General features: G+C 47.3%; 1 protein-coding gene across 2 annotated transcripts in view; it reads right to left on the reverse strand.

Annotated features, from left to right (window-relative positions):
* LOC141058478 (alpha-N-acetylgalactosaminide alpha-2,6-sialyltransferase 2-like) overlaps nucleotides 1-25,953 on the reverse strand; it is a 90,916-nt gene that overhangs the window by 24,219 nt on the left and 40,744 nt on the right. For both annotated transcript variants that reach the window (XM_073554700.1, XM_073554701.1), the window contains exons 3-7: nucleotides 21,430-21,595; nucleotides 20,975-21,140; nucleotides 20,748-20,886; nucleotides 17,254-17,357; nucleotides 2,224-2,307 (exon numbers count right to left, since the gene is read on the reverse strand). In XM_073554700.1, coding sequence (XP_073410801.1) covers nucleotides 2,224-2,307; nucleotides 17,254-17,357; nucleotides 20,748-20,886; nucleotides 20,975-21,140; nucleotides 21,430-21,595 — 659 coding nt within the window. The remainder of the gene's footprint in view (nucleotides 1-2,223; nucleotides 2,308-17,253; nucleotides 17,358-20,747; nucleotides 20,887-20,974; nucleotides 21,141-21,429; nucleotides 21,596-25,953) is intronic.

A 25,953-nucleotide genomic window follows, 5' to 3' on the forward strand; every position in this document is an offset into this window, starting at 1 on the left:
AATGAATTTATTGGGGAATTTTTTTTCTTGAATTTATTTAGCGATTTTTTTTAAATTATTTTTACACTTTTTTTTAATTTTTTTTTTTACTTTATTACAATGTCCCAGAGGGGACATAACTGTCCTGTGACAGATCGCTGATCTGTCACATCACAGATCGCTGTGACAGATCAGCAATCTGTCACAGGCAGTGTGCAGGTTTCCTCCTTGCCTGCGCTTTGCAGGCACTGAGGAAGCCAGCTTCCTGCAGGCCCTCCGGAGGTCCCCGCCGCCATATTGGATCCGGGGACCTGCAGGAAAGGAGCCCCCCGCAGCAGCGCTGCACATTGCGCTGCTGTGGGGGGCTCAGGGAAGCACGGAGGGAGCCCCCTCCCTGCCGATGCTTCCCTTTAACCCCCGGTACACCGCGATCGTGTTTGATCGTGGTGTACAAGGGGTTAACGTGTCGGGGCACATTGTGCCGGGTGTCAGCTATGATAATTAGCTGACAATAAAAGAAGAAGTGATCCAGCTGAGTGCTCTGGTGATTTATTGAGTGCTGTTCTGAACAGCACTCAATAAATCACCAGAGCACTCAGCTGGATCACTTCTTCTTTTATTATTGCTGTGCGGCCAGGGCAGGGCCGGATCCGAGTCTGAGGTGCGGTGAGGTCAGACGTGGGTGAGCTGGACTTTCAAATAATTAGCTGACACCCGGCCGCGATAAGCGGTGCTCACCACGTGGGCGCCGCTTATCGCTATGACGTAATATTCCGTCCATGGTAATTAGGGCCCAGGGCACATGGACGGAATATTACGTCCAATGAAGGAAAGGGGTTAATCACCTACCAACCAGTAAGAATTCTGGCTCTCACAGGCCTGTTAGTTGTTCATTAAGAAGCCCACCTACTCTACACTCATTACCTTTATTAATTGCACCTATTTGAACTTGCTATCTGTATAAAAGACATCTGTGCAGACACTCAATCACACTCTAACCTCTCCACCATGGCCAAGACCAAAGAGCTGTCTAAGGACACCAGGGACAACATTCTAGACCTGCACAAGGCTAGGATGGGCTACAGGACAGTAGGCAAGAAGTTTGGTGAGAAGGAGACAACTGTTGGCACAATTATTAGAAAATGGAAGAAACACAAGATGGCTGTCAATCTTGCTTGGTCTGGGGCTCCAAGATCTCGCCTCATGGGGTAAGAATGATTCTGAGAAAGATCAGGAATCAGCCAAGAACTACATGTGAGGACCTGGTCAATGACCTGAAGAGAGCTGGAACCACAATCTCAAACATTACCGTTAGTAACACGCTATGCGTTCGTGGATTAAAATCCTTCAGGGTACGCAAGTCCCCCTGTTCATACCAGTACATGTCCAGACCCATTTGAAGTTCGCCATTGACCATCTTTATGATCCAGAGGAGATATAGGAGAAGGTCATGTGGTCAGATGAGACCAAAATAGAACTTTTTGGTATCAACTACACTCGCCGTGTTTGGAGGAAGAAGAAGGATGAGTACATCCCCAAGAACACCATTCCAACCATGAAGCATGGTTGGGGAAACAGCATACTTTTGGGGTGCTTTCCTGTAACAGTGATAGAACAACTGCACCTTATTGAAGGGAGGGTGGATGGGGTCATATAGCGTCAGATTTTCGCCAACAACCTCCTTCCCTCAGTAGGATCATTGAAGATGGGTTGTGGCTGAGTCTTCCAGCATGACAATGACCCAAAACACACAGGACAACTAAGCAGTGGCTCTGTAAGAAGCATTTCAAGGTCCTGGAGTGGCCTAGACCTCAACCCAATAGAAAATCTTTGGCGGGAGCTGAAACTAAATGGTGCCCAGCGACTGCCCTGAAACCTGAAAGGTCTGGAGAAGATGTGTATGGAGGAGTGGGCCAAAATCCCTGCTGCAGTATGTGCAAACTTGGTCAAGAACTACAGGAAACGTCTGACCTCTGTAATTACAAACAATTAACTTCTGTTTCTCTATTGTATCAAATACTTATTTCATGCAATAAAATGCTAATTATGTAAAAATCATACAATGATTTTTTTAAAAGATTCTGTCTCTCACAGGTGAAGTGTGCCTGCGATAATAATTACAGACCTTTCTGTTCTTTGTAGGTAGGAAAACATACAAAATCAGTAGTGTATCATACTTTTCCCCCCTGTACTTATATTCACATCTATGCATATATTTATAGCCAGTGAAGATAAAGAACCCACCTGTTTCTTAAGTAACGCATAAAGTCAGGGTGCAGAATCTTAAAATGTTCTGTTGTCAGGTTCTTCCCAAAATATTTAGCAGGGCTATGGACATAAAAAAGAAGGGGGTTAAACTATGGTTATAATAAATGCCTGAAGGGAAAAAGTCCCTCTTCTTTTTTATCTTTTCTGCTGCTTCTTCATTTTTAATAAATACAGTAATAAAAAATATATTTTAGTGAGGTTTAATTAGATTAGGTTGTTTTGCACCTTGGCCCACTGTCACCACTGTTTTTGCTAATTTCTTACTTGATATTAATTTCCTCCTCCAGGATTTCACCTCTCGGGAGAATGGTGACACCATTTTACCAATTCCTGGTAGTTCCACTCTTCATATAGTCAAATGGAGAGGTAACATCAGCAGGAAGTGCCACAGCACTTTACAGATATCGTCACTGTCGCCATTGGGGTTCACAATCTAAATTCACTATCAGTATGTCCTAGTGTGGGAGAAAGCCAGAAGACCCAGAAGAAACCCACGCAAACACCTTTGTGTGATTTGAACCTAGGACAGAGTAGTTGTGCTAACTAGAGTTGAGCGACTTTTGGTTTTTTAGGGTCGCGTTTCGTTTCGTGAAACCCGACTTTTCCAAAAGTCGGGTCGAGCAAGATCGTCCAATTATAGGGAAAAGTCGGGGTCGTCCCGAAACACGAAACCCAATGTAAGTCAATGGGGAATAAAAGTCGGCAGTGAGAGGAGGACAGGAAACACACCTACAGTGCCCATTTGAATGCCAAAAGCATCAATTCTTCTTACTTAAGCTTGTCAACCTTAATTAACTTCATAATACAAGTTACGCACTGAAAAATGGGGGTTATTTGGCTAAAGTTGTGGGGGGGAGGGCTGGCTGCAGGTTTTCATGTGCCCTGGGCGAAAGAGCGCCCCTTTAACACATACCACAACTCATCATGCTCCGATACGGCAGAGAAATAGCGGTATAGTACAATGAAAAATACCTCACTTTTTACATCTCATGACGAGGCCCATCTATTTCTCCATACAAAATCATTGGTCCCATATAATGTTTGAAACAGTATATGATGAGCTCCACATAATGCTACAGTATATGTTGGTCCCCATGGATGAAGCTCCACTGTCTTATGGGCCCAAATAATGCTCCAAACATAATGGGCCCCATTTCTAATGCTCTAGTGTATAATGGGCCCTGTAAATGCTGCTCCAGTGTCTGATGTCCACCTTTGGAATGTTCCAGTGTATGGTGGGCCCCATCTATCATTCTCCAGAGTATAGTGCTCCCCAAAAATTGCTGTCCCAACATTGAAAACAATCAAATAAGTCTCCTCGCTAGGGAATCCCTGTACTTGTCTGGACTCCTTGTGGTCCCCATCTTCCATCTCACTGCACAGTATTTCAACTTTGCAAGTGCTGTGATCCTGAGCAAGCAGAGGGGGCCCACTCGTTGGCGACGGCACTGGCACAGGGCCCCTGATAGTACGGTGGTGTGTCTGATGGCGGGTGGGCCGAACCTGCACTTTCATCTGCAGCTTCCTCTTTGTCACTGTGTAAGATGGAACTGTATATGGGAAGGGTAACCTGAGTTTCATCAGGGTCAAATTCAGGTCGTGTAGCGTGCGAGGGGAATGTAGTGGTCTGGGTCAATGTACCAGCAGATTCATCGAGCAGTGGCTGGGCATCAGTGCACTTGTGTCGCCCCCAGGAGTACGGTCGCCACAGTGGCATTACCTTCTTCCTAGGGAGTGTGATGTCATGCTTGGGAGCAACGAACGATCTCTCTAGCAGGTTAACTGATTGGGCGGCGTTATTCCCACGAGTCATGACCCTCCAAACAGCGTTCATGAAGGCAAAGTGTTTGTTTTATGTGGGCAGTATGGTTGCAAAGCTGAACCTTAAAGGAATGTCCAGAAGGGCACCACCAGGAGTGGAGCCTACGGTTAAATTCGACTCCACCTGGGAAACCTCAACCATGCCAGCTACAGAACAGATGCACACATTGCAAGCTTAATTCCGTTAACGAACGAGACTCCGTCATGCCCCGCGGTCCGAGTCCGGCTTACTAGAGGGACACATGAGGCTCTGGCACATGAGATTGGCCAATAACTGGTGTGTCATGCCCTTACATGTCCGTGGCTGCATGTGCGCTACACTGAAAAGGCCAGCGTTTGTCGCTTACAGGTGCAGATAACCCGCTGAACAACGTTAGTGATGGGGATCACTGATTACAATTATTACCCGCGAACAATGATTTCCCAGTAAGTGCAGGTCAACCGCAGTTCCGGAATTAGGCCTAACCGTCATTCCTGAAAAAATGAAAAACTTACGTGTGCAAACCACAGGTGCTGTAGCATGCTTAACAGCTCGCCAGCCGTTCTCACGCCCAGTATGGATTACACGTGATTGCACAAAGGTGAGAAAGGGTACCGTATCCCCAGATAACATGTATGGATAGCGTACACATTCAAAATATACTGTATGTCTATACATCAGGAGGCAGGCTCAGACGGTGTTAGGCCCAGTATGGATTGCACGTGATTGCACAAAGGATAGAAAGGGTACCGTATCCCCGGATAACATGTATGGATAGCGTACACATTCAAAATATATGTCTATACATCAGGAGGCAGGCTCAGACGGTGTTAGGCCCAGTATGGATTGCACGTGATTGCACAAAGGTTAGAAAGGGTACCGTATCCCCGGATAACATGTATGGATAGCGTACACATTCAAAATATATGTCTATACATCAGGAGGCAGGCTCAGACGGTGTAAGGCCCAGTATGGCTTGCAAGTGATTGCACAAAGGTTAGAAAGGGTACCGTATCCCCAGATAACATGTATGGATAGCATACACATTCAAAATATATGTCTATACATCAGGAGGCAGGCTCAGACGGTGTTAGGCCCAGTATGGATTGCACGTGATTGCACAAAGGTTAGAAAGGGTACCGTTTCCCCGGATAACATGTATGGATAGCGTACACATTCAAAATATATGTCTATACATCAGGAGGCAGGCTCAGACGGTGTTAGGCCCAGTATGGATTGCACGTGATTGCACAAAGGTTAGAAAGGGTACCGTATCCCCAGATAACATGTATGCATAGCGTACACATTCAAAATATATGTCTATACATCAGGAGGCAGGAAGACGGTGTTAGGCCCAGTATGGATTGCACGTGATTGCACAAAGGTTAGAAAGGGTACCGTTTCCCCGGATAACATGTATGGATAGCGTACACATTCAAAATATATGTCTATACATCAGGAGGCAGGCTCAGACGGTGTTAGGCCCAGTATGGATTGCACGTGATTGCACAAAGGTTAGAAAGGGTACCGTTTCCCCGGATAACATGTATGGATAGCGTACACATTCAAAATATATGTCTATACATCAGGAGGCAGGCTCAGACGGTGTCAGGCACAGTATGGATTTGACGGCCCAGACTAAACAGCGGAGGAGCAGGGAGAGGTAAAGATTGCAAATGCTGGGGCCCTGCCCAAGCAAGGGGGGCCCACTCGTGGGCGTCGGTACTGGCACTGGGCCCCTCATAGTACGGCGGTGTGTCTGATGGCGGGTGTGCACCACCACCGTCAGAGACACTTGATTGCACTATGAAGGACCCTGTGCCAGTGCCCGCGCCCAAGAGTCGGCCTACCCACCTGTCCAGGGCAACGGCACTCGCACGGTGTCATGCGCTAGGTGGTGACCCCGGCCATGGGGGGGGAGGCAGCACAGTTAGGGAGTTTTAGAAAGTGGCATATGTTGATGTTGGACATTCAGCTGATGCAAAAGGTGAAATAGGTCAAGTCCCAGGAAGAGGTGGACCAAAGCAAGCCATTTTTCTGTCACCCTATGTGTCATCAGGGGAAGGTGGGACAAAATCCTTGGAAACCCATGCGTGGTTCATTTTAATGAAGGTTAGATCATCCACATTTTGGGTTGACAGACGGGTCCTTTTTTCTGTCAGGATTGATCCAGCTGCACTGAAGACTCTTTCCGATAGCACACTTGCAGCTGGGCAAGCGAGCTCCTGTAAGGCATATTGTGCCAATTCAGGCCAGGTGTCCAGTTTAGCGGCCCAATAGTCAAAGGGGAATGACCTGTGTGGGAGAACATCGATATGGGAGGAAAAGTAGTTTGTAACCATAGTTGACAACTGCTGTCTCCTGTCACTTTCCATCGATGCAGTATTACCAGTTGTGTGAGCGGTACTTGAAAAATCAGTCCACAACATTGTCATGAAACCCCTGTCTCCAACGCCACTTCTGCTGTGTGCACCACGAACACCACTGCCAAGCTGCCCCCGGCCCGTACGGCTCGTGTGAGAACCATCACCGCTGCTGTGTGCTGGGAATGCCTCAAGCAACCGATTTACCAGAGTTGCTTGTTTATTAGCCAATATTACGTCAAGGTTCTCCTGTGGCATGATGTTTTGTAATTTGCCTTTATAGCGTGGATCCAGGATGCTGGCCAACCAGTAGTCGTCATCGTTCATCATTTTGGCAATGCGTGGGTCCCTTTTTAGGATCTGCAAGGCATAATCTGACATGTGGGCCAATGTTCCCGGTGTCAATGATGCACTGCGAGTGCTGGTTGGAGGAGCACTTTCTGGCAAATCCACATCCCTCCAGTCACGCACAAACCCTGTACCAGACCTTGCCACGCCAACATTTTCACTTGCCCCACGAGATGCATCCTCCTCCCCTAAGTAATCATCCCCATCATCCTCCTCCTCCTCCTCTACTTCCTCCACCTCGTCCAGGAGAGGTCCCTGAGCAGACAATGGCTGAATGTCATCAAGGATTCCCTCCTCCTCTTCCTCCTCATCAACATTGGCTGCAGACGCCTGCTCCTTAAGGTGCGTCAAAGTTTGCATGAGCAGACGCATAAGTGGGATGCTCATGCTTAGGATGGCGTCGTCTGCGCTTACCAGCCGTGTGCATTCCTCAAAACACTGAAGGACTTTACAGAGGTCTTTCAGCTTCGACCACTGCACACCTGTCAACTCCATGTCTGCTCTCAAAGTGCCTGGCCGTGTATCCTCCCACAAATGCATTATGGCCTGCCTCTGCTCGCACAGCCGCTCCACCATGTGCAGGGTGGAGTTCCACCTTGTTGCAATGTCGATAATGAGGCGGTGGTTGGGAAGGTGGAGCAATCGCTGCAGCTTCTGCATACGAACGGAGTGTACAGGCGACCGGCGGATGTGCGCGCACAGTCTTCGCACCTTCTGGAGCAGGGCTGTTAACTCCAGATAATTTTTGAGGAAGCACTGCACCACCAGGTTCAAGGTGTGAGCCAAGCAAGGTATATGGCTGAGTTTTGAAAGGGCTATGGCTGCCACAAAATTACGGCCGTTATCACTAACTACCTTGCCTGCCTCAAGATGTACACTGCCCAGCCATGACTCAGTTTGTCGCTTCAAGTACTCGGCCAGCACCTCGGCGGTGTGTCTGTTGCCCAAACACATCATCTGCAACACAGCCTGCTGACGCTTTCCACTAGCTGCTCGATAGGGGGACACATCGTGTGCAACAGTGGCAGCTGCAGATGGAGTGCTCGTACGACTGCGCTCTGTGGACGAGCTTTCGCTTCTGGAGGAGGAGGAGGAGGAGGGTCGAACGCCTACAGCCAACTGTTTCCTATACCGTGGGCTAGGCAGCACTGTCCCACCACCGCTGTCCCCTGTGGACCCTGCATCCACCACATTAACCCAGTGCGCAGTGATGGACACGTAACGGCCCTGGCCATGCCGACTGGACCATGCATCAGTTGTGAGGTGCACCTTTCCGCTCACTGACTGCTTGAGTGCATGGACAATGCGGTCTTTCACATGATGGTGGAGGGCTGGGATGGCTTTGCGAGAGAAGAAGTGGCGACTGGGTAGGTCATAGCGTGGTACTGCATAGGCCATGAGTTCGCGGAAAGCTGTGCTTTCCACCAACCGAAAGGGCATCATCTCAAACGAGATTAGTTTGGCAATGTGGGCGTTCAAACCCAGTGTACGCGGATGAGAGACTGAGTACTTTCTTGACCTACTCATAGTGTCTGGGAGGGTGAGCTGGACTTGAGAGCTGCATATGGTGGAAGTAGCGGTGGACAGGGCGGACTGAGAGAGGGTTGATGATGGTGATGGAGTTGGTGTTCTTTCTGATGGCCTAGAATCAGTCTTTCGTTGATATAACAGTGGGATTCCCTGACTGCTGTGGCCTTGCAACGACACCTCAACATTTGCTGCTGTGCTAACCGGTGGGCTTACAGTGGGGGAAACAATGTAGCGTTGCTGACTACCTTCGTTGTGATCAGTTGCACATGTGGCACTTGAGGTTTGGTGCTGTGTCCATGCTTGCAAGTGCATGCTGGTTAAATGTCTAAGCATGCAACTGGTATTCAAATTTTTCAGATTTTTCCCTCGGCTAAAGGTCTTTACGCACTTCTTACAGATAACCTTGGCCTGATCATGAGGATTTTGGTCAAAAAAGTGCCACACTGCACTCTTCCTACTTTGGCAGACATTTTGCGGCCTAGCACGCTGTGATCTTTTGACCCTCTGGACAAGCTGTCCAGCAACTCTTTTGATGTTTGGAACCTGTCTTTGGAGTGCTCCGGGCCTGCCAGATAACAGCTGTTGCGATGTCGATGTCTGCTGTGGATGCTCCTCATCTGAGCTATTGGAAGCAGCACCCTCTTCCCCCAATGGATGCCAATCTGGGTCAACAACTGGGTCATCCATCACCTCCTCTTCTATGTCATGTGCACCTTCCTCTGTGTCACCGTGTATGGTGGTATAGTGTGCGGGAAGGGGCACCTGAGTCTCATCAGGGTCAGAATCTGGCTCTGTACACTGCGAGGACAATGTAGTGCTCTCAGTGAATGTACCAGCAGAATCATCCATCAGCGGCTGTGCATCAGTGCACTCCATGTCAGATTCATCTTGGCCTGGGTAATTCACCATTTGACTTGATAATCCAGGCATGGTATGTAAAAACAGCTCCATGGAGTAATCAGTAGTATGGCCTGCATCATCCTTCAATCTTGGTTGGGGTGAAGGACACAAGGAAAGGTGTGGTTCATGAACATGAGCCTCCAATGACGACTCAGTGCTTTTACTTTTTACAACTGAAGAAGAGGAGGCGATAGAGCTGGAGGCTGAGTCAGCAATGTAAGACAAAACTTTTTCCTGATGCTCTGGCTTTAAAAGCGGTTTGCCAACTCCTAGAAAACTAAGCGTTCGAGGCCTTATGTAGCCAGACGATGATGCAGGCTCAACACCTCCTGCATTTGGTCCTATTTTGCTCTTGCCACTACCATCAGATCCACCACCAACACCATCATTACCAGCTGCCAACCCCCGCCCAATTCCACGGCTTCTTCCACCAGCCTTCCTCATTTTTGGTAGAAATGTAGACAAAATCCAACAAACTATATAGTAATGTAAAACAAGGTACAAGGTGTCTATAGGACAGGGGAGATTTTGAATTTCTGCAGACACTTGTGGACACTGGACACTTTTGGATTGTGTGAGGCCCACTGATATCTGAGCGCTATGTCACAGGCTCGATGGCACAGCTGTGACAAAAGTGACGAGAGGATAAGGGAGATTTTTAATTTCTGCAGACACTTGTGGACACTGGATACTTTTGGATTGTGTGAGGGCCACTGATATCTGAGCGCTATGTGACAGGCTCGATGGCACAGCTGTGACAAAAGTGACGAGAGGATAAGGGAGATTTTGAATTTCTGCAGACACTTGTGGACACTGGACACTTTTGGATTGTGTGAGGCCCACTGATATCTGAGCGCTATGTCACAGGCTCGATGGCACAGCTGTGACAAAAGTGACGAGAGGATAAGGGAGATTTTGAATTTCTGCAGACACTTGTGGACACTGGACACTTTTGGATTGTGTGAGACCCAATGAATATCTGAGCGCTATGTGACAGGCTCGATGGCACAGCTGTGACCAAAGTGACTAGAGGATAAGGGAGATTTTGAATTTCTGCACACACTTGTGGACACTGGACACTTTTGGATTGTGTGAGGCCCAATGAATATCTGAGCGCTATGTGACAGGCTCGATGGCACAGCTGTGACCAAAGTGACTAGAGGATAAGGGAGATTTTGAATTTCTGCACACACTTGTGGACACTGGACACTTTTGGATTGTGTGAGGCCCAATGAATATCTGAGCGCTATGTGACAGGCTCGATGGCACAGCTGTGACCAAAGTGACTAGAGGATAAGGGAGATTTTGAATTTCTGCACACACTTGTGGACACTGGACACTTTTGGATTGTGTGAGGCCCAATGAATATCTGAGCGCTATGTGACAGGCTCGATGGCACAGCTGTGACCAAAGTGACTAGAGGATAAGGGAGATTTTGAATTTCTGCACACACTTGTGGACACTGGACACTTTTGGATTGTGTGAGGCCCAATGAATATCTGAGCGCTATGTGACAGGCTCGATGGCACAGCTGTGACCAAAGTGACTAGAGGATAAGGGAGATGTTGAATTTCTGCAGACACTTGTGGACACTGGACACTTTTGGATTGTGTGAGGGCCACTGATATCTGAGCGCTATGTGACAGGCTCGATGGCACAGCTGTGACCAAAGTGACTAGAGGATAAGGGAGATTTTGAATTTCTGCACACACTTGTGGACACTGGACACTTTTGGATTGTGTGAGGCCCAGTGAATATCTGAGCGCTATGTGACAGGCTCGATGGCACAGCTGTGACAAAAGTGACGAGAGGATAAGGGAGATTTTGAATTTCTGCACACACTTGTGGACACTGGACACTTTTGGATTGTGTGAGACCCAATGAATATCTGAGCGCTATGTGACAGGCTCGATGGCACAACTGTGACCAAAGTGACTAGAGGATAAGGGAGATTTTGAATTTCTGCACACACTTGTGGACACTGGACACTTTTGGATTGTGTGAGGCCCAATGAATATCTGAGCGCTATGTGACAGGCTCGATGGCACAGCTGTGACCAAAGTGACTAGAGGATAAGGGAGATTTTGAATTTCTGCACACACTTGTGGACACTGGACACTTTTGGATTGTGTGAGGCCCAATGAATATCTGAGCGCTATGTGACAGGCTCTATGGCACAGCTGTGACCAAAGTGACTAGAGGATAAGGGAGATTTTGAATTTCTGCACACACTTGTGGACACTGGACACTTTTGGATTGTGTGAGGCCCAATGAATATCTGAGCGCTATGTGACAGGCTCGATGGCACAGCTGTGACCAAAGTGACTAGAGAATAAGGGAGATTTTGAATTTCTGCACACACTTGTGGACACTGGACACTTTTGGATTGTGTGAGGCCCAATGAATATCTGAGCGCTATGTGACAGGCTCGATGGCACAGCTGTGACCAAAGTGACTAGAGGATAAGGGAGATTTTGAATTTCTGCAGACACTTGTGGACACTGGACACTTTTGGATTGTGTGAGGCCCACTGATATCTGAGCGCTATGTCACAGGCTCGATGGCACAGCTGTGACAAAAGTGACGAGAGGATAAGGGAGATTTTGAATTTCTGCAGACACTTGTGGACACTGGACACTTTTGGATTGTGTGAGGGCCACTGATATCTGAGCGCTATGTGACAGGCTCGATGGCACAGCTGTGACCAAAGTGACTAGAGGATAAGGGAGATTTTGAATTTCTGCACACACTTGTGGACACTGGACACTTTTGGATTGTGTGAGGCCCAGTGAATATCTGAGCGCTATGTGACAGGCTCGATGGCACAGCTGTGACAAAAGTGACGAGAGGATAAGGGAGATTTTGAATTTCTGCACACACTTGTGGACACTGGACACTTTTGGATTGTGTGAGACCCAATGAATATCTGAGCGCTATGTGACAGGCTCGATGGCACAGCTGTGACCAAAGTGACTAGAGGATAAGGGAGATTTTGAATTTCTGCACACACTTGTGGACACTGGACACTTTTGGATTGTGTGAGGCCCAATGAATATCTGAGCGCTATGTGACAGGCTCGATGGCACAGCTGTGACCAAAGTGACTAGAGGATAAGGGAGATTTTGAATTTCTGCACACACTTGTGGACACTGGACACTTTTGGATTGTGTGAGGCCCAATGAATATCTGAGCGCTATGTGACAGGCTCTATGGCACAGCTGTGACCAAAGTGACTAGAGGATAAGGGAGATTTTGAATTTCTGCACACACTTGTGGACACTGGACACTTTTGGATTGTGTGAGGCCCAATGAATATCTGAGCGCTATGTGACAGGCTCGATGGCACAGCTGTGACCAAAGTGACTAGAGAATAAGGGAGATTTTGAATTTCTGCACACACTTGTGGACACTGGACACTTTTGGATTGTGTGAGGCCCAATGAGTATCTGAGCGCTATGTGCCAGGCTCGATGGCACAGCTGTGACCAAAGTGACTAGAGGATAAGGGAGATTTTGAATTTCTGCAGACACTTGTGGACACTGGACACTTTTGGATTGTGTGAGGCCCACTGATATCTGAGCGCTATGTCACAGGCTCGATGGCACAGCTGTGACAAAAGTGACGAGAGGATAAGGGAGATTTTGAATTTCTGCAGACACTTGTGGACACTGGACACTTTTGGATTGTGTGAGACCCAATGAATATCTGAGCGCTATGTGACAGGCTCGATGGCACAGCTGTGACCAAAGTGACTAGAGGATAAGGGAGATTTTGAATTTCTGCACACACTTGTGGACACTGGACACTTTTGGATTGTGTGAGGCCCAATGAATATCTGAGCGCTATGTGACAGGCTCGATGGCACAGCTGTGACCAAAGTGACTAGAGGATAAGGGAGATTTTGAATTTCTGCACACACTTGTGGACACTGGACACTTTTGGATTGTGTGAGGCCCAATGAATATCTGAGCGCTATGTGACAGGCTCGATGGCACAGCTGTGACCAAAGTGACTAGAGGATAAGGGAGATTTTGAATTTCTGCACACACTTGTGGACACTGGACACTTTTGGATTGTGTGAGGCCCAATGAATATCTGAGCGCTATGTGACAGGCTCGATGGCACAGCTGTGACCAAAGTGACTAGAGGATAAGGGAGATTTTGAATTTCTGCACACACTTGTGGACACTGGACACTTTTGGATTGTGTGAGGCCCAATGAATATCTGAGCGCTATGTGACAGGCTCGATGGCACAGCTGTGACCAAAGTGACTAGAGGATAAGGGAGATGTTGAATTTCTGCAGACACTTGTGGACACTGGACACTTTTGGATTGTGTGAGGCCCAATGAATATCTGAGCGCTATGTGACAGGCTCGATGGCACAGCTGTGACCAAAGTGACTAGAGGATAAGGGAGATTTTGAATTTCTGCACACACTTGTGGACACTGGACACTTTTGGATTGTGTGAGGCCCAATGAATATCTGAGCGCTATGTGACAGGCTCTATGGCACAGCTGTGACCAAAGTGACTAGAGGATAAGGGAGATTTTGAATTTCTGCACACACTTGTGGACACTGGACACTTTTGGATTGTGTGAGGCCCAATGAATATCTGAGCGCTATGTGACAGGCTCGATGGCACAGCTGTGACCAAAGTGACTAGAGAATAAGGGAGATTTTGAATTTCTGCACACACTTGTGGACACTGGACACTTTTGGATTGTGTGAGGCCCAATGAATATCTGAGCGCTATGTGACAGGCTCGATGGCACAGCTGTGACCAAAGTGACTAGAGGATAAGGGAGATTTTGAATTTCTGCAGACACTTGTGGACACTGGACACTTTTGGATTGTGTGAGGCCCACTGATATCTGAGCGCTATGTCACAGGCTCGATGGCACAGCTGTGACAAAAGTGACGAGAGGATAAGGGAGATTTTGAATTTCTGCAGACACTTGTGGACACTGGACACTTTTGGATTGTGTGAGGGCCACTGATATCTGAGCGCTATGTGACAGGCTCGATGGCACAGCTGTGACCAAAGTGACTAGAGGATAAGGGAGATTTTGAATTTCTGCACACACTTGTGGACACTGGACACTTTTGGATTGTGTGAGGCCCAGTGAATATCTGAGCGCTATGTGACAGGCTCGATGGCACAGCTGTGACAAAAGTGACGAGAGGATAAGGGAGATTTTGAATTTCTGCACACACTTGTGGACACTGGACACTTTTGGATTGTGTGAGACCCAATGAATATCTGAGCGCTATGTGACAGGCTCGATGGCACAGCTGTGACCAAAGTGACTAGAGGATAAGGGAGATTTTGAATTTCTGCACACACTTGTGGACACTGGACACTTTTGGATTGTGTGAGGCCCAATGAATATCTGAGCGCTATGTGACAGGCTCGATGGCACAGCTGTGACCAAAGTGACTAGAGGATAAGGGAGATTTTGAATTTCTGCACACACTTGTGGACACTGGACACTTTTGGATTGTGTGAGGCCCAATGAATATCTGAGCGCTATGTGACAGGCTCTATGGCACAGCTGTGACCAAAGTGACTAGAGGATAAGGGAGATTTTGAATTTCTGCACACACTTGTGGACACTGGACACTTTTGGATTGTGTGAGGCCCAATGAATATCTGAGCGCTATGTGACAGGCTCGATGGCACAGCTGTGACCAAAGTGACTAGAGAATAAGGGAGATTTTGAATTTCTGCACACACTTGTGGACACTGGACACTTTTGGATTGTGTGAGGCCCAATGAGTATCTGAGCGCTATGTGACAGGCTCGATGGCACAGCTGTGACCAAAGTGACTAGAGGATAAGGGAGATTTTGAATTTCTGCAGACACTTGTGGACACTGGACACTTTTGGATTGTGTGAGGCCCACTGATATCTGAGCGCTATGTCACAGGCTCGATGGCACAGCTGTGACAAAAGTGACGAGAGGATAAGGGAGATTTTGAATTTCTGCAGACACTTGTGGACACTGGACACTTTTGGATTGTGTGAGACCCAATGAATATCTGAGCGCTATGTGACAGGCTCGATGGCACAGCTGTGACCAAAGTGACTAGAGGATAAGGGAGATTTTGAATTTCTGCACACACTTGTGGACACTGGACACTTTTGGATTGTGTGAGGCCCAATGAATATCTGAGCGCTATGTGACAGGCTCGATGGCACAGCTGTGACCAAAGTGACTAGAGGATAAGGGAGATTTTGAATTTCTGCACACACTTGTGGACACTGGACACTTTTGGATTTTGTGAGGCCCAATGAATATCTGAGCGCTATGTGACAGGCTCGATGGCACAGCTGTGACCAAAGTGACTAGAGGATAAGGGAGATGTTGAATTTCTGCAGACACTTGTGGACACTGGACACTTTTGGATTGTGTGAGGGCCACTGATATCTGAGCGCTATGTCACAGGCTCGATGGCACAGCTGTGACAAAAGTGACGAGAGGATAAGGGAGATTTTGAATTTCTGCAGACACTTGTGGACACTTTTGGATTGTGTGAGGCCCACTGATATCTGAGCGCTATGTCACAGGCTCGATGGCACAGCTGTGACAAAAGTGACTAGAGGATAAGGAGATTGGATTGCTTTTAAAAAAGCAGTTTGCAGAGCAGTGGGTAAACAGCAATGCCAGCCTGTCAGGAAGCCTTAAAAGGCAGCCCAACAACCAACACCACTGATACACCACAATATAGTCTCCCCTTGCACTGCACACACAGTGACTGGTGTGTTGTGCATGCCTAATCGCTAGCAGCAGAAGCAGTTTTTTTTTCTTCTCAGCAGGACAAAAAAAAAAAATTGGGATTGCTTTTAAAAAAGCAGTTTGCGGAGCAGTGGGTAAACAGCAATGCAGGAATGTCAGGAAGCCTTAGAAGGCAGCCCAACAACCAACACCACTGATACACCACTATATAGCCTCCCCTTGCACTGCACACACAGTGACTGGTGTGTTGTACAGGCCAAATCGCTAGCAGCAGAAGCAGTTTTTTTTTCTTCTCAGCAGGACAAAAAAAAAATTGGGATTGCTTTTAAAAAAGCAGTTTGCAGAGCAGTGGGTAAACAGCAATGCAGGAATGTCAGGAAGCCTTAGAAGGCAGCCCAACAACCAACACCACTGATACACCACTATATAGCCTCCCCTTGAACTGCACACACAGTGACTGGTGTGTTGTGCAGGCCAAATCGCTAGCAGCAGAAGCAGTTTTTTGTCTTCTTCCCTGCCTAACGCTCTCCCTACAGAATCAGCAGCAACCTCTCCCTATACTGAGATCGGCAGAAGTAAGATGGCGGTCGGCGTGCACGCCCTTTTATGCCCCCTGTGACGCCCACCAAAGCAAGCCAATCACTTGCATGCCCTTCTGAAAGATGGTGGTGACCCCTGCCTATGTCATCACGTTGCCCACAGTGTCCGTGGATCCTGATTGGCTGAAAAAGAGCGCAAAACAAACTTTTGAAACGCGACTTTGGCGCGTAAGTCGCCGACCTCGTGGCCGACCTCATTCTAGGGTCGGGTTTCGTTTCATGAAACCCGACTTTGCCAAAAGTCGGCGACTTTTGAAATTTTTCGACCCGTTTCGCTCAACTCTAGTGCTAACCAATGAGCCACATAAAAGAATCAATCTTGGCAACCTCTACATTGAGCTGTATAGACAGTGCAAGGAATACTATACTGGGGCATCTGGGCTCAACTTCTTTCTATGTCTGTGGTTTGGCATTGATACTGGTGTCATTTTCAGCTTCTTTATTAGAAACCGTCAGCACGGTTGTTGCCAGACTCCTCCGAACCCCAATATCCAACATCTTTTCTCAGCTAAAATTTTGTAATTAAAAGGCAAGATTTTCCTACATGGTTAATAGAATAGGGTGACATGCCTGGGAAGATTTCAACTCTGAAAACTCCACAGTTGCGAATGAATGTAGCTCTGGGGTATAACACAGACTGAAATTAAAGATAAGTAATGTGGCACATTTAAAATGTCTGCTCCACTTAGCAAGAAATCCAGTTGTACATAATTGAAATTACTTACTCTTTTCCTTTGTCTCTTCCTTTATCAATGATGGTGTTGGTGAGAGCTCCTAACACTATTAAATAGTCTCTGTCATGATCTGGTAAAACGACATAGCGTGTTTCCTGTGAAAATTAAGGATTATAGTAAGAAACCTGGTAATGATCCGGATGCAATACTAAGCTTACAATCTATTTTAGCCACACAGGCATTCAATAAGATGTTCCTCAGGGGTGAGGCATGCGAAAAAGCACAACAGGAAACTCTGAGGCCCTGAACTAGATATAATATAATGTATAAGGTTTCAGTTTTTCCCAGTGAGCTCTATTAAAATCTAATAATAACAATATCTTCCATAGAATGACAAGTAAAACACAATATTTATTGAGTGGCTCCAGGGATAACTCAAGTGACACCCTCTCCAAATTAGCGATGAGCGTGGACAGGTGGGTCCATATGACAAGCTCAGCATTCTGTAATCGAAATTTTCAGACCTAAGTCTTTGAATATCCTGACCACATACTCTATACCACTTCTGGTGATGCATACAAATGGTGCCCATAGTCACATTTAGAAGTATAACTTGACGCATTGCCCCCACAACTGTTGTTCTTCTATTGTGTTTGTGATTGGACAGCTTAGTCGGCTCTTACTGCAACTTCTGCACAACCTAAAGTTCAACCCCTGCTTACAATACTTTACTAGTACAACTCCCTTAGTGGTTCTCCAGGCTTATTGTAATATCACATGCCTCTTTCGTCACAGTTGGACACCATGTGAGGCAAAGTTCTCCCATTTTCTCAGGGACGGTATACCCACACACAGTAAAATAATCGACAAAATAATTATTACAATAGGGATCACATTAATCAAAGGGATCACAGAATTCCTAGTGGGCAGGGCAATGTCGTCTAGTATCATTAACGATATAATGTGGTTTGGATGAGGAAACTATGGATGGGCGAACTTAAACAGTAAAGTTCGAGGTCCGTACCAAACATCTAGTGTCCGTGCATGGATGCCGACAAGGACTTAGCAACCTGAACATTTGGCATTTCCCATGTTGTCATCTGTGTGACAGCGCAAGAAACACCATCTCTGATCGGCAGTAAGTCTGTTACCACTGGTCAGAGCACTGCGGTTTCCACACTGTCAGGCAGTAAAAAAGTTACCGTTGGTCACAGGCGTCGGCTGATGAAACTACTACTCTCATCATCCTACACCTGGTCTCGCTGATGGCAGCGAGAGCAGACGTACAATGAGAGTATTGGTCCACCTGCAGAGGTCGCATCATGCCACCACTCAGCCATTCAATCGAGATGTAGCTGAGTTGGCCTCTTCATGAAGCAAATGGATTGCCATGGGACAAGTGAGGAATATGGTTTTTTATTATTTTTAATTTTACAGTAATAAATGGGTAAAAGAGGGTGGTGAGTGTTTATTTCAAATAAAGGAGTCTGTTTTTATTTTAATTAAAGGACTTTACTCTGTGTATATTTCTATTACATTTAGACGATGGGTTAGCAATGGGGGAGTCTTATAGCCACCACTCTATTACTAACCTGTGGGCTTTATGTCAGCTGACAATACAAAGCTGATACCAACCCCACAAATATTACCCCACTTGCCATTATACCAAGGCAAGTGGGAAGAGCTAGGCTAGGAGCCAGAATTAGCACATCTAATAGATGCGTCATTCCTGGGATGGCTGCGGGCTGCTATTTTTAGTCTGGGGAGGGACAATATCCATGGCCGCTTCTCAGTCCGAGAATACAAACCCCTAGCTGTCTGCTTTAAATTGGCTGATTATCAAAAATAAGAGGGAACCCACACCGTTTTTTTTTTACAATTTATTTAAATAATTTAAAAAAAAAAATGCATGGGGACCCCTCTAATTTTGATAACCAGCCAAGGTAAAGCTGACAGCGGATGCAGCCCGCATCTGGATTTTTCTATTTTTGAGCTTCCGGTTTTTGCTCCGCTTCTTCCCTGAGCCACAACTTTTTTTTAAAAAAAGTGCATTTCCACAATAGATTTTTTTTTTTACCATGTTCAATAAATGCTAGATCTTTTAATCTCCCATTATTGTATTTTAACTAAATGTTGCGGCAACCAAGATCGGAATTCTGGCGTTTTGATTTTTTTTTCTTGTTATGTCATTTACAGATCAGATTAATTTTTTTTTTATATATATTGATAGATCGGATTATTCTGAACTCGGCGATACCAAATACGTGTATTTTATATATTTTTTTAATTGTTTTATTTTAAATGGGGGTGATTTAAACGTTTATAAATTTTTTTATATTTTTAAAAACTTTTTTTACTTTCTACTAGCTTCAATAGTCTCCATGGGAGACTTGAAGCTGCAATCTTCTGATCGCTTGTGTTACACACACAGCAAAGCTTCAGCCCTGCTTTGTGTAGCAAAAATGCTCACTTGCTTTGAGCATAATAATAAAACACCATATTCCTCACCTGTCCGACAACAATCTATTTTTCCACAAAGAGGCCAACTCGGCTACATCTGGATTGCATAACTGAGCAGTGGCGTGATGCAACGTCTCAGCCATGAATCCAAGAGACACTGATCTGAGCCTGAGACCTCAGTTACAGTTCCAAACTCTGACGCTAAAATGTGACCAGCGATTTCAGGCTGAGCAGTCAAATCATGCCACTGCTCAGCCATGCAATGCAGATGTAGCTGAGTTGACCTCTTCATATCCACTATGTGTGCATGTGCGCCTACGGATGAACCGCGGACACTGACATGCGGTGCGTCTTTCAGGAATGTAGCATGTCAATTCCTCCCGCAGAGATGCTATTCTCCGAAATAGAAATTGAAACAATAGAATGTATTGAATGCTGTAAATCCGCATGGTCCAGTGAACACGTGTGGATTTACCTGCATTCAATAGATGATAGCGTTTTGGACACGGCGAAAATATGCTACATTCAAATCACTGCTACATCCGGATCATGGGCACATAGTTTTAGGGTGACTCTTTTAGTGTGTTGTTAAGATGCTATTATCAAACTACAGCTAAGGCTGGGTTCACACTAGCGTTTTGAGGCGCAGTGCACGCTCGCCGTGAAGCTCCGCCCCCTGCCGTGCCTCCTCCTGTCAGCTCCGCATATTGGCGCATGACGCTGCATGCGACCTGCGCACCCTACCTTTAGCATTGTGTACGCATGCCGTGCGCAGGTATGCTTTTGCTGGCGCATGCATCCTTTTGATTGTGCGCCAACCTGTGCCAAACGCATCGTGTTGCATTTTGGTGCGGCCGGCGCACTGTCAAAAGGACGCATGCGCCGGCAAAAGCATACCTGCACACGGCCTGCGTACCCAATGCTAAAGATAGGGTACACAGTTTGCATGCAGCGTCATGCGCCCATAGGCGGAGCTGACCAGAGGAGGCGCGGCAGGGGGCAGAGCTTCACGGCGAGTGTTCACTGCGCCTCAAAACGCTAGTGTGAAACTAGCCTAACAATGCTAACCAGTGTGTATATCTCACCGGTGTTCTAGGAACTGCCTTGAATCCACTTTTGCCATATGCATATAATGAGTTCATCAATGTATTTGTAGAAAAAGAAAAAAACGAAGTTCGGTTGCCAACATCCTTCTCAAATCCTTTTGTAATGGCACCATTCATCCTGCAAGATAAGCCAATAATCAGAAGATGAGAAAGGCATTATTTATGGCCTCCTTGTTGGATTTTTTTTACATGAAGATATACCATACCTGAAGACATAGTCATGGGAATCAATCTCTTGTCCCATTCCTGATCCGTTTAAAATGCCACCATTGCCCACCACGGCGCATCGAATGCAAGGTGACTGCCCTCGCCAGGTGTCGAACATGTAGGCATTACCCGTAGAGTTCAGCAGATTCAGAGTTTTATTAATAACTGGGGAAATAGATACAAGAACATATTAGTTATTAGGCATGGTTTCCATGAGCGTGACTACCATGACTTTTTTGTCTGTGTTACATGGGTAGATTATTTCTTAAGGAAGTAAAGGATCACCTAAAAATGTATGATTTTGTAGTTTTAAGTATCTTGTCAAGCCTTTGATAAATTAAGACTACTAGTGTAGATGTCCATTTTGGAGCATCTTAGTCACAGTGTCAGCTCTTTGTGATGCTTTAGAGATAGACAGAGAACATACGATCTATGGAATAAGTAAGTAACTTACTCTCCCACGTGACTCCCATCCACCCTTGAGCGCCACTGTATTTCTTAAGTCTTTCATATTCTGACTCCTGAGCGTGTTTCTTCCACTGCAAAACTGGTATTTTTTCCAAAAACATATTTTGAAATTCCTTGCTCCGGAGCTTATCTCTGATGCGGTTTGGACATTTCTGCGGAGATTTAAAGATTAAGAACTCATTGATGTATAGAGGTTGTCCAAAGGTTTCTTCAACCTTCTATATTTTTGAAAAACTAATATTGGAAACTCATATATCTCCCAACTATTCTTTTGATAGTTTCTTGAAGGCCTTCTCTTAGCCCTAGCCTAAACAATGAGCTGTATATTACTTGAGCAGTAGGCTGGTCACTGACCTACACACGCGGTCAAAATTGTTGGTACCCCTCATTTAATGACAGAAAAACCCACAATGGTCACAGAAATAACTTGAATTTGACAAAAGTAATAATAAATAAAAAAATCTATGAAAATGAAAGTCAGACATTGTTTATCAATCATGCTTCCACAGAATAAAAAAAAAAAAAAATAATAAAACTCACGAAATTGGCCTGAATAGAAATGATGGTATCCTTAACTTAATATTTTGTTGCACAACCTTTTGAGGCAATCACTGCAATCAAACGATTCTTTTAACTGTCAAAGAGACTTCACCTCTCGACAGGTATTTTAGCCCACTCCTCAAGAGCTCCGGTTGTCTCATGTTTGAAGGTTGAATTTTCCAGATTCAAATTATTTCTGTGACCACTGTGTTTTTTTTCTGTCATTAAACGAGGGGTACCAACAATTTTGACCACATGTCTAAGAAAAAAGGAAGAACTACTCACATAGAGGCTCCTAGTATGAGGAACCTTTTTTTGGCTGTGACTGAACATGTCTGATAGAGAGATCCTTGAGTTGTGCATGCGAAGATTGGGTTGACAATGATGTCAGACAACACGAAACATAATCCAAAGTGGTTGTCTATGTTTGTCCACTTAGAAGAGTTTAAGAATTTGTTTGCTACTTCCCATCGGTGATAAGGGATAAGGGTACAAGACTTAGAGATATTAAGCTGGAGGTCAATTTACCAGATTGTATTGTAGGGTGATTGTGGGTGCCGGGGAGCTCTGCAGTCCACAGGTACAAGAATCTTAGTTGCTGGACAGACCTCCAAAGCACGTGCCGCTGCTCCCCCTTGGCAGGTCTGTCCCCAGTTCCTTCTTAGATCATCCTCGTCTGGTTCTTCTTTGTGAGTGTCTCTGCCAGGGGCTGCTAGTCCTTAAACACGCTAGGTTCCTCCCCCTGTGTCAGAGGGTGGGCTAATAATCTCCACCCTTTAGCTCTCTGCAGAACTTATTTCCAATATCTAAGAAAGGGGGTAACTTTCTACAGCATGATCGGATCAGAACATGAGAGGTACCAGTGAATGCGGTTTGTTTTGCCTGTCGTGTGGAGGGCAAACATGGCCCCATTGGGTCACTGTGGGGGGCGAATCTCTATATCTCAGGAATCAGCACCCTCACCGACTTGGAAGTCACACTGCCAGAGGCTCGATTCCCTCAGGGTCACTCGGATATTTTCATGTGTCCATAACTCGAAAGATGAGTTCATAATCCATGATCCTAGGATGGAGCTGAAGTGACTGGTAAACACAATGGATGTGTATTCCTGTGTCTAGCTGGCAGGTACATTCTAATTGAAGCCCTCAGGCATTTTCCTGCCTCATGCTGGTGCGACTCCTTGCCTAAACTTTGAAGTTCTGTTTTGGTCCTTATCTCATTATCATTATAATTGGCCTTGCTAATTAGCATTGGAACACTAAATCCAGCTTTATTCACTATGCATACAGCACCTGGGGGGCATAGGAGCAATTAGCTGCCTGTAATTCTTGAACTCAGGCCAAAATGGATGCCAAGCTCAGACATGAGGCCCCATATCTAAGATGGCGGCTGCTCCTTCATCACACCTCCCTGCTTTAGAGGGCGCTAGGGGGTATCACATTCCTGTGTTCCCCCATGCGCCCTTCCGCACCCTCTCCTTGCTGGGACAGCCCATCAGTGTTACCATGGTCCCTGCCTCTTTTGTGGCGAATGGTGAAGTGATACTGCTGGAGAGCGAGGCTCCAACGTAGCAACCTCCCATTCGTCCCAGAGACCGTGTGTAACCAGCTGAGGGGGTTGTGGTCTGTTTCCATGGTGAATTGGCATCTGTACAAGTATGGCTGCAAACACTGCAGGGCCCACACAATTGCCAGACATTCCTTCTCCATCGTGGAATAGGCCACTTCCCTCGGCAGGAGCTTCCGGCTCAGGTACAGAACGGGGTGTTCATGGCCCGTAGTGTCGACCTGGCTGAGCACAGCACCGAGGCCGAAGTCGCTGGTGTCAGTCTGCACTACGAACGGCCGCGTGAAGTCGGCTGCCTGTAGTACAGGAGAACTAGAAAGGGCGGTCTTGAGCGCCTGGAAAGCTGTCTCGCAGGCGACTGTCCAGTCGATTGCGATGGGCAGCCACTTCTTGGTGAGGTCCGTCAGGGGCTTGGCCAGGGCACTATAGTGTGGAACAAACCTCCTATAGTACCTGGCAGTCCCCAAGAAGGACATCACCTGCTTCTTGGTCCTGGGGGTGGGCCAGGATGCGATGGCATCCACCTTCCCGGGCTCTGGCTTCAGAGCTCCCCCACCTACCCGGTGTCCCAGGTAGTGGACCTCACTCATACCCAGCTGGCATTTTTCCGGCTTAATGGTCCAGCCTGCTCGCTGGATCCGCCCGAGCACCTGCGCCAGGTGCTCTAGGTGATCTTTCCATGTGGGACTGAAGATGGCGATGTCGTCTAGGTACGCGGTCGCATACCCTTCCAGTCCCTCGAGCAGCGTGTTGACCATCCTCTGAAAAGTGGCAGGGGCATTCTTCATGCCGAATAGCATCACCGTCGACTTGTACAGTCCGAATGGGGTGATAAAGGCAGAGCGTTCCCGTGCCCCAGGGGTTAGGGGAATCTGCCAATACCCCCTGCTCAGATCCATGATGGTCAGGTACTTGGCCCCGGCCAGCCGATCAAGCAGGTCATCGATGCGCGGCATTGGGTACGCATCGGTGACCGTCACAGCGTTGAGCCCCCGGTAGTCCAAGCAGAACCGCGTAGTTCGGTCCTTTTTAGGGACGAGGACTACAGGTGAAGCCCACGCGCTGTTGGACACTTGGATCACCCCCAGCTTCAGCATCTCATCTATCTCTTGGCGCATGTGTTGCTGCACCTCAAGAGAGACCCGATATGTTGAACACCGGATCGGGGGGTGATTGCCGGTGTCCACGTCATGGATGGCTGTCTCAGTCCTTCCGGGCAGGCTGCTGAACAGCTCCCAAAAGTGGTGTAGGGTGACCCTCAGCTGGGAACGTTGTCTCTCCGAGAGCTGGTGGCCAACCCCCACATCCACGATGGATCCACCCGCCTTGGCTTGGGTGAGCAGATCCAGGAGGGTTTCTACCTCTCCTTCCTTGGGAAGGTTGCACACTGGGTGGGCACAAGCCTTCCGCTCATGATGGGCCTTCATCATGTTCACGTGGAAGGCCTTCCTCCTTCCACGGGTGTGGTCCAGGATGACCAGATAGGTGACAGCGTTGAGCCTCTGGTGCACGAGGTATGGACCCTCCCAGGCCGCCTGAAGCTTGTTTTGAGGTACGGGGACCAGTACCCACACCTTTTGACCCACCTTGTAGGTCCACTCACAAGCATTCTGGTCGTACCACCGCTTCTGGTCAGCCTGGGCTTGGGCCATATTGTCATGCACCAGCCGTGTCAAGGCCATCATTCTGTCCCGGAAGCGCACGACATACTCAATGACCGACACTCCAGGGGTGGCCAAATCCCCTTCCCATGCTTCCTTCACCAGAGCAAGGGGCCCCCGTACACGTCACCCATACAGGAGCTCAAAGGGGAGAACCCCGTTGAGGCCTGTGGGACCTCCCGGTAGGCAAACAGCAGGTGTGGGAGATACCGCTCCCAGTCTCTCCCGTGGGAGTCGACCAACATCTTCAGCATCTGCTTTAAGGTGCCACCATTGAACCGCTCACACAGGCCATTGGTCTGTGGGTGGTACGGGCTGGCTACCAGATGTTGCACCTTTACCTGCTTACAGAGAGACTCCATCAGCTGCAACATGAACTGGGTCCCTCGGTCGGTGAGCATTTCCTGGGGAAACCCCACTCTGGAGAAAATCTCCAGTAAGGCAGTGGCCACTTTGTCAGCCCGAATGGACGACAAAGCTACCGCCTCCGGGTACCGGGTGGCATAGTCCACTACCGTTAGTATGAAGCATTTCCCGGAGCGGCTGGGAGTGGACAGAGGTCCAATGAGATCCACAGCCACCCTCAAGAAAGGCTCTTCCATGATGGGCAGAGTTACCAGTGGGGCTTTGGGGCGCCGCCCCGCCTTCCCCACCCTCTGACAGGTGTCACACGAACGGCAGTAAGCAATCACCTCGGTCCTCATTCCCGGCCAGTAGAAATGCTGAGCTAGCCTGGCCCTGGT

The sequence above is a fragment of the Dendrobates tinctorius genome, unplaced genomic scaffold, assembly GCF_039654945.1.
Source record: "Dendrobates tinctorius isolate UK_male_01 unplaced genomic scaffold, ASM3965494v1 ptg000212l, whole genome shotgun sequence".
NCBI classification, from domain to species: domain Eukaryota; kingdom Metazoa; phylum Chordata; class Amphibia; order Anura; family Dendrobatidae; genus Dendrobates; species Dendrobates tinctorius.